This window comes from Adiantum capillus-veneris, chromosome 3 (genome assembly GCF_014529385.1).
Source record: "Adiantum capillus-veneris isolate H3 chromosome 3, ASM1452938v2, whole genome shotgun sequence".
In the NCBI taxonomy this organism is placed as follows: domain Eukaryota; kingdom Viridiplantae; phylum Streptophyta; class Polypodiopsida; order Polypodiales; family Pteridaceae; genus Adiantum; species Adiantum capillus-veneris.
In genome coordinates this window covers 125,604,101-125,613,315 of record NC_140933.1, presented here as the reverse complement: position 1 = coordinate 125,613,315, position 9,215 = coordinate 125,604,101, and the positions used below count along the sequence as shown (strand labels likewise).

Sequence of the window (9,215 nt, the reverse complement as noted above, 5' to 3'; positions counted from 1 at the left end):
CACATTTGAAGACACAATCTCACCTGACCACAACAGACTATGCCAATCACACGAACGGAGAGGCAGAAGCTTCGATTTACAAAAGTTGAATCTAAGCCCAGCCGCAATGTGAAAAAGTTCCAAGGCTTCCATAATCACCTTGACATAAACAATGAATAATCAGCATAAGCCTGGCCAACGAATGTACGACCTGAAGGTAACCGCAAACCATGGAGACGTTGAACAGAGGTCAAGTGATCAAGATAAGTTAACAACGGGTGAGTAACAATAGCATACAACAGATCACTAAGGGGGCATCCCTACCTGACCGAACAACCAAGAGGCCAAGATTCAGTTAATTCACCTTCCAATATCCCTGAAGATGTTCTACATGCATACAAAAAATGAACCACATTGGCAAATTTAGGACCAAACCCTAAGCACATCATCGTGGCGGCAATGAAGTCCCATTGTACAGTGTCAAAGGCCTTTTCAATGTCAACTTGCATAACCAACACATCTTGTTGAGTGTGCTTAGCGTACTCCATGCCAATCAAAACATTAGCCAGATATCCATAATCTGGCGACGTGGAATGAACCATATTGATCCTAATGGAGTCCTACAAAAGGAGTTCCTTAATGCCACACACACACACACACACACACACACAGCCCTGATCCAAATTCTCTAGCAAGCGAAGTTCACCTTCCACCTTACCAGAGAAGTTGCTAACCTAGCAGCATGCAAGAACGAGAAGATTTTGGCAAGTTATTTCACTGCAGATAAAGAATGATGGCCTATCGTGACCTTCCTCTTGAGAGCGAAGCGACCATGCCTCCTTGATATGCTCTCTCTCTCTCTCTCTCTCTCTCTCTCTCTCTCTCTCTCTCTCTCTCTCTCTCTCTAGGCCTTGATGCGCCGTGGTCTCTCTCTCTCTCTCTCACACACACACACACTGCCCTAATCCAAATTCTCTACCAAGCAAGATTTTGCATTCAAGTGCTCTTGGAAAGCATCTGAACATTCTATCTATGGAAAACCTCACTAAATTAACTCCCTTAATCTGGATTGAATCATTTTTTTGTTGAATCCAATTGGTATAATTAGTGGTACTCATTAGAGTTGCCATGAAATTTGTAGTGGTGGGTCGAATTGATTTGTTTATAGTGAGGCACCTCACTCTCTGCATGAAGTCCCAAGATTGCTATTGTTGACCAACCTGGCCATTACAATGTACACCAACATGCTCATCATCTCCCTCATGGTGCACATCTCCAACCGATATTGTAGAATACATGGCTTGGTTGCAAATGTGGCAGAGGATCTCAAGGCACAAAAAGCAGGGGAGTTGAAGAGCCCTTTTTGTTTGGTGGTGGTGGGGAGGCATCGCGGGGAGAGAGAGAGAGATGTGTGGCAAAAAGCAACAGGTATGTCAAGCCTTGACTATGTAGAGTCTTGATTGAAGGGTTGGTGGGCACTCCCTCTCCACCTATGTCTCTCATGACTTTCCCTCTCTATGATTGTGCAGATGGGCCGCTACTTCTTCAATTCCTCAACCGTTTTATCTACTTGCGTTTATTTCCTATCATCGTGTCTAGAAAAATTGATGGCTCTTAGTTCCCTATTCACATCCAATATAGGCAATCCTTTTCTCCCTCAACTTATGGCCGCTACGTCGGTGTGAGCATTACACACTAGGATCAAGATTTGCATACATGGCACCATGGCCATGTTGCTTGGGTGGTACCATATATCCCATACATGTGTTTCTCTCTTTGTATCACATATACCAATAATGATGTTGCTAGATTAGTACCCTTTTTTCCATTATTTGACTTTAATTGAGAGAGAGAGAGAGAGAGAGAGAGAGAGAGAGAGAGAGAGGCTTTGATGGTGTGCAACCTCAACATCTATATTGATGGTGCTCCAGCCCTGAAACTCACAACAAAGTAATTCCAATGTTTTCAGGAGCCCATGAGGCATAGCTAGAAGTCCCTTGATGACACTCAAGGAGACCGGATAGGTGAGAGATGAAGAGTGGACCAACACGAGCAATCAACCATCTAGGCCCTGGGCAACGTTAGTGAGGTGTGTGTGAGGTGCATGCCTCATCTCAATAGCTTTTAGGGGCAAGTCGATCTCTCCTTAGTCTATGGATTGTGGTTCAGGCACTTCAACATCTTTTGCAAGATCTACCCCAACCAATAATCCAACTTCTCATAACACTATTCATGGTCATGCAACAAGTAGTCCTCCTCCGCTTTGTTGTGGTCAAGTGGACTCTGTTTTGAAACAGATACGAACACTAAGAGGTGAGATGAATGAATCTGCAAGACAATTGGTCGATGTGTGTGTGTGTGTGTGTGTGTGTGTGTGTGTGTGTGTGTGTGAGAGAGAGAGAGAGAGAGAGCTCACGTGTTACCGATGCTACCAGATTTTGTGCAACAGAAGTGAAACTCTTTGGTTCATTCACGCAAGCCTACCAGCTGCTCTTTTTCCACTCTAATGATTCAATATGCATTGCACATTAAAATCAAGCCCATAATGTTATGCAACTATCCAATTTTGGCATAGTTGCAAAACACCCATTATGGTTCTACTAAGCTTGGCTACTATGCCTCGTGTGATGCAAAACACCCATCATAGCTCTACTGAGCATGCCTCATGTGACCATGAATGGAACATAGTTGTCAAAAAAGTAAGTAATAACTATGCCTTGTGTGACCATTGCCTTAGACCAGAGCCAATCAAATAGGCCCATCATACTACCCTCAAAATACATAATTAATAAAGAGGGGTTTTGACTCTTTTGGTATGAGCACATGTCACGAGCTTATGTGGGAATGTACAAGTGAGTTGAGTGTAAATTGGAGGCTACCGTCGAGAAGAGTTCTAAGGCTATGGTCATGCGAAGCATAATTATCAACAATGTGAAGTAGCATTTTTGTCTTTTGCTTGTATACGTGACCACACAAAATGCCAAAAGGCTTCGGTTTTGCGTTTAGTTTTGCAACTATGCCATAGAAGGCTTAGTTACAAAAAGAAGAAGTCTGCAAGATTTAAGCTTTAGATGAGCAGTGAGCATTCAAAAGTACTATTAAGGTGATGGTTATCAAAAGCACTATATGGTGTTGGGTCCCAAAAAGTGGTGAAGGAAGTACACCCACCACATTCAAAAGAAAAAGAGATTAATTGGGAAGCGACACACATAGCCTATCATCAAAATGCATCTTTGAGGGCTATAGCCTATAATCAAAATACACAATCTCTCTCTCTCTCTCTCTCTCTCTCTCTCTCATGTGCATGACTAACAAATACATCAAAAGTAAGTAAATCTACTAACATAATACGGCGGAAGGGGGAGCCCTTTACACGTGTCACAATCTGCGACCTGAAGGCTAAAGTCCAAAACAAAAACAATCCCCTTTGCACGTGATAGAGGGGGGGAGAGAGAGGCCGCCGAAGGCAGCCGGCCATACTAGTCAAGTATTATACCAACAACGATTGAACAGCTTTTCTAGCAAGAGCCACAGTGAATTATTGAATTATGAAAATCACAATTTTACAATAGACCATTCTCCCTGCAAATGACTAAGGATATGCAAAACAAGTGAAAGGTCATGTAGGCAAGGCCCCTTCCCCCTCTACTGGCTGTGGTGCAAGCAATGAGCTGTAAAGAAAAACTCATAAAATATAGCAAAAGGGCATATACTATTGTCCCTTGAAGAAAGTTTCCTTTTACCTAACAGCTATGTGGTCCCTGCTGGTTACCCTCTCCCCTTGATTCATGTATGGATGCATGGCCTTCGCACACCCTCTCCCATACATAGTTGTCTGCAAGCATAGCTTAGACTGTGAGGGACCAATACCCTTTGCCCGCCGTTGCTGAGGGAGAGCGGACATTGTCGAACCACGCCCAGTATGCTGGATTGAAAACCGCAGGGGAGGCCGGCACTGTCCGTGGAGTGAACGGCCCCGCCGAGCCGCGCCACCCTTCCAAACACTTCACCAATGGCAACAACAGTTTCCCATCCAAAATAGCTGTAAAAACCTTCTCAATGTCCTCTCCAGGGCTTTTTGTCAAAGTCCCCCTCAGCAACTCTGTCCCCTGCTCTGTCCTCACAAATTTGTAAATGGGATATGTCCTGCAATTCTTGATCCTGTTCGGGACCGCATAATCGCCTGCATCGTACCTTTCCCTTGCCTTGGCCACCTCCTCATCCAGGAGTTTCTTCAACTCTGCTTCAAATTTGGGTATGGCTTTAAACAGAGGTGTCACCTCATCGCATTTCTCATCTTCATGTGGAGTCTTCAATGCCTGCTCCACTAACACCTCCCTTAATTGAAGCATCAATGCATACGACGGATTGGATGCATTGTCGATGTACGAAAACACAGGCTGATGATTGACAACCTGCAGAAGATCGTTCTCCGAAAAGCGAGTCGGAAATAGGGAGCCATCCTCTGTATAGAGTGTAGCCTTTGTTGCCTTCTCCACTAACTTCTTCACAACTGCCTGCATATTCTCCTCCAAATGTCGAAGGTCCACTGCTTGGCACAGACCCACCATGTATGTTGATGACATGAGCTTCAAAATCTCTACCGCCTCTGCAGTCTTCCTTGCAGCAATCAGCCCCAAAGAGTTCACATCTTGGTTATGCTGCTCGGCACTTTGAACATGTGTTGTCACTGGATTGGCTAAATATTGAAGCTCAGAACAATAGGCTGCCATGGCTATTTCAGCTCCCTTGAAACCATAATCCAGGCTGGGATTCGGACCCCCACTCAGATTTGATGGCAAACCTGAGTTATAATAGTCACAAACCAGCTCAGAAAATTGAGCAAACATGAGCTTGCCAATGGCAGCAAGTGCAATCCTCATGTTGTCCATAGACACCCCAATGGGAGTACCCTGAAAGTTGCCTCCATGCAGAGCCATGTCCCGCGACACATCGATAAGAGGGTTATCATTAACAGAGTTGATTTCCCTCTCAATCGAGTGCGTAGCATTTCTGATGACTTCTATCTGAGGTCCCAACCATTGCGGTGACGTCCGCAAAGCATAGCGGTCCTGCTTAGGCTTTGACAAGGGGTCAGTTTCATGCAGCTTTGCTGCGGCCTTCATGTAAGAGCTGCCCTCTAATAGAAACTCCATTATTGCAGCTGCCTCTATTTGGCCTGGATGGTGCTTAAGCTGATGAGTAAGGGGATCTGTAAACTCGGGCTTGCCCTGCATCACCTCACAAAAGAGTGCAGAAAGAACCTCTGAGAGAAGAGCAAGGACATTAGCATCGAAGCAGACATTCGCCGCAACGGCAGCACCAACCGAGGTGCCATTGACAAGGGCAAGACCCTCTTTGGGCTGGAGCTCAAAGGGAGTCTCAATGCCAGCAATTTTAAGCGCCTCTGCTGCGGGGACCTCTTTCCCTTCAGATGTCATAGCCCGAGAGTTGGATCGGGCAGTGAGAAGACCAGCAATGTAGGAAAGGGGCACTAGATCGCCTGATGCTGTAATGGTACCCCTAAGAGGAAGCTTGGGAATGACATTTGCGCACATAAGCTTACGCATGGCATCGAGGATGTCCCATCGAATGCCAGAGTAGCCCTGCATGAGGGTGTTAGTCCGAACAAGCATGGCTGCCTTGGCATACTTGATAGGAAGAGAGCACCCATCGATGTCACGACCGATCACACCTGCATTTAAAAAGCGGATGAGCTCCTTTTGAAGATCCACAGCCTGATTTGTGCGGCGATGCGAGGTAGCACCAAAGCCAGTGGTGACACCATAAGTGTCTGTGCCTTTGAGGATGTTGTTGAGGACCCAATTGGAGCTTTCATCAACGCGCCCTTTGGCTTCGGCCTCATCAAGCTCGACCAGAACAGAGGAGCGTTGTGTGACCGCAGTTACCTGGCCGACAGTGAGGCTGCTGCCGCGCAAGACTACCTTCTCACTCTCATAGAACTGGCGAATCATGCGACGGACCTCCTCATAGTGGCTAGTTTGAAGGGCCTCAGCAGCCTTGCCCCAATGGGGAGGCTTGGAGACGGGGCCATCGACGAAGAGGAGGTTTTTGCCTTGGACGGGGAGGGGGAGAGTGGGGGGGCGGTGGAGATCTGCTAATTTCTTCTGGGAAGCATCACCATGGGCCATATCTGATCTGTGCGTGAGGTCTCAAAGCTGTGTACAAAGTTCTTGAACCCTCCTGCCTCTGCCTCGGAACAAGGAATGAGGGCAAGAGAGATTGGGTGTATGTATGTACGCGGGTATGAACCTGAATATGTGGGGGGGCGGGGGGTGTGTGTATGTGGGTCTGTGCCTGAACGTGTGTGTGAGGGGAGGCAGAAGCACATACGGTGCGAGTAGTGGAGGTCGCACTTGCCTTTGTAGGGAAGCACTGCACAATGGCCGGCACGGTGCACCGCTGCGACTGGTCTTCCAAGCTGGACTGCGTCGCGCAGGACCAAGTCAACACCCTCTTTTCCGCACGACATTCACACATGCTCGCACCCTTAAGTTGCAAATTGCATGTTGAACTTTGCATTGCACTACTAGGTAGGCCCTATATGTTGTGATTCTAATTTCTAAACCCGGAATATTTTCAACGAACAAAGAAACCCGCCCGCCCGCCCGCCCGCCCACTCGCTTTCCCTCATCACTATATCACACCGGCATGCTCAAATGGGATCAATGGTGGAGGAGAAAAACGTGCGGCGTGCCAATCGTGGACCGTCAGATTCGACAATTGTCTCGAATTTACTAGTCTACCCGAATTTACTAATCAACCCACATTTACAATATGACATACTTGAATCCCCTATATTTCAACGGGCGTAGTGGTTAGTGCACATGGCTTGCAGGGGGAGGTAGCGGGTTCAAGACATGGGTGTGGGAACTGTCCCGAATTTACAAGCCTACCCGAGTTTACTTTTCTCCCCGAATTTACCAAACGTTCCGAATTTACAAATGTGCATCTAACGGTCCGGATCACCTCAACTGTAGATCCCATTTGAAGATGCCCTGCGAGATAGTGTGGAGGCTCGCCCTCTTACCTTTGTAACATAGGGGGGAGTTCAGATTGCCCAAAAAAAAAAAAAAAAGCGAGAGGGGTGTTCATCCATGTTGGCATGCAAAGATTGGCAGAGCGGATATCCGCACCCATCAGAAGAACGACCCCCTGCCCCCCGAAAACAATGTGTGTCCGCCTACTTTTGCAGCAACAAATGTCGGATCGCTCACATGTAGGAGAAGGAGAAGTTGTAGTCCGATGTTTTCTGTGAAGTCCAGTGTTGTGTGAATCGGAGGGGGAGCCGTTGCCTCCAACCTCGTGTGCGCTCTTGTGCACTCTAAACACAATCATAGTTGAAAGGCACAGCTGAATGAAGCTCCAAGCCCTCTGAAAGGCGTTTCGCATGGGTGGGTGTTGCGATTTACTAGCAACCCTTGTTGGCCCATATGTGCTACCCCCGCCTCTTTAATCGTGGCCTTCACATGCACTAGACCCTTGTTAGTTGACTGTTTGCTATAGCTCAATAAACCGCCACATGTGGCACACCCACCACCACATGGTCAGTTGTAAACTCATCAACGAGAAGGACAATGCAAAAACCTTATTACTCTGCAAAACCTTGTTACTCTGTAAAAACCATCTCCCATTTATGTTTATCAACTTTGCAAAAACCTTATTGCTCTGCATCTTGAAGCATTTGATGGTTTTCTCCCTAGCAGTCGGCCTTAATGCCAATGCCCCTAAATAGCGCTATTATTGTTGTGGGTTGCATCTTGAACCTTATTGCACTACATCTTGAAGCGTTTGTTGTGGGATGCATCTTGAACATTATTACTCTTGTTGTTGTGGGTTGCATCTTGAACCTTGTTACACCACATCTTGAAGCATTTGTTGCTTTTCTCCCCAAGCAGTCAAGCAGTCGATACTAATGCCAATGCCCCTAAATAGTGCTCTTGTTGTTGTGGGTTGTGTTATTAGCCTCATGTAGGTCCATGGATTTCATTCACGTCTTCGTGTGAAAGTGTGAAGTGGTAATAACTCATGTTATTAACAACCCATGGGAGTGTTAACACATCACATTCACATTGGCTGGTTGGAACTGGGAGTTCTTGTTTGCCCGTCAGGATATTTGATTTTTCCACCATGCCCCCTTCGTAGCCCAGCGGGCTCGACATTCCCTCCATATTTTCAAAGAGGCGTCACATTTGGAGAGGCCTACATAAGCAATGGTCCATCCTCTCAAACACCCCTTTTGGCACATTCTCTATGGTCCTCACTAGAGTTAGAACTTGAGGCTTATCCTTTTGCTTTATCGTGTAATTTTTTTGCATCTTTTTTTTTCCAATAAGCAAACCCACAAATAGTTACCTCCCTTGGTTGTCTATCCCACTTGGAAGCAAATTTGGGTAGAAAGAATTCTGACAAAGGGTTTAGTTGGGGCTCATTTCTATTGTCGGAATGGAGCGCTCATCATCACTACGCCAATGTACTTGTATTTAATTACGACTAGTTACCTCCTTGGGTGTCTATTCGCTTGGAAATAGGTTTGGATAGGGTGCATCCTCACATATGATTTATGTGGTGCAAGTGTTTGAGTCTCGTTTTTATTGTTGAAATGGAGCACTCCTCATCACTACAACCGCGTACTTTTATTTTCCGACCAGTTACCTCCCTTGGGTGTTTATTCGCCTAGAAGCAAGTTTGGATACAAGCATTCTTGTGGAGGGTCTCGGTGGTGCAAGAGTTTGGGGCACATTTCTATTGTTGGAATGGAGCACTACACCAGCATATTTATATTATACGACTAGTTACCTCTCCTGGGTGTTTATCTTCCTAAAAATTGATTTGGGAAGGAAGCATCCTCGTGGAGGGTTTAGGTGGTGCAAGTGCTTGGGGATCATTTTTATTGTTAGAATGGAGTGCTCCTCATCATTGCACCGATTTCAGGCTATTTTGCTTCTTTGTTTTTTTGCTTACATATCACTTTTATCAGGATGTTGATGTTGCCCGAAGGGCCCTTGATGTTTCCCGAAGGGTCTTTGATGTTGCTCGGAGAGCCCCAGAGGGCTAGAACTATGTGTCGACGAGCAAGAATGACCAGACCATCTTGTAACCTTTAGGTCACATGAACATGTTATGTGAATGGGAAGAGTTGTGAATTGAGAATTTTTTTTATTAACATTGTGAGCACAAGAAAAAACACGTGATTATGTGAATATGAAATCACT

General features: G+C 46.0%; 1 protein-coding gene across 1 annotated transcript; it reads right to left on the bottom strand.

The window, feature by feature from the left end:
- Nucleotides 1-3,493: 3,493 nt before the first annotated feature.
- On the bottom strand, nt 3,494-6,410 carry LOC147461658 (phenylalanine ammonia-lyase-like). Its single transcript, XM_086509148.1, has one exon. It carries the CDS (start codon nt 6,129-6,131, stop codon nt 3,828-3,830), a length of 2,304 nt encoding a protein of 767 aa, XP_086365274.1. The 5' UTR covers nt 6,132-6,410; the 3' UTR covers nt 3,494-3,827.
- Between the last annotated feature and the right edge of the window lie 2,805 nt (nt 6,411-9,215).

Coding starts and splice junctions, on each gene's coding strand:
- LOC147461658 (XM_086509148.1), bottom strand. CDS start 6,131: ATGGCCCATGGTGATGCTTCCCAGAAGAAATTAGCAGATCTCCACCGC.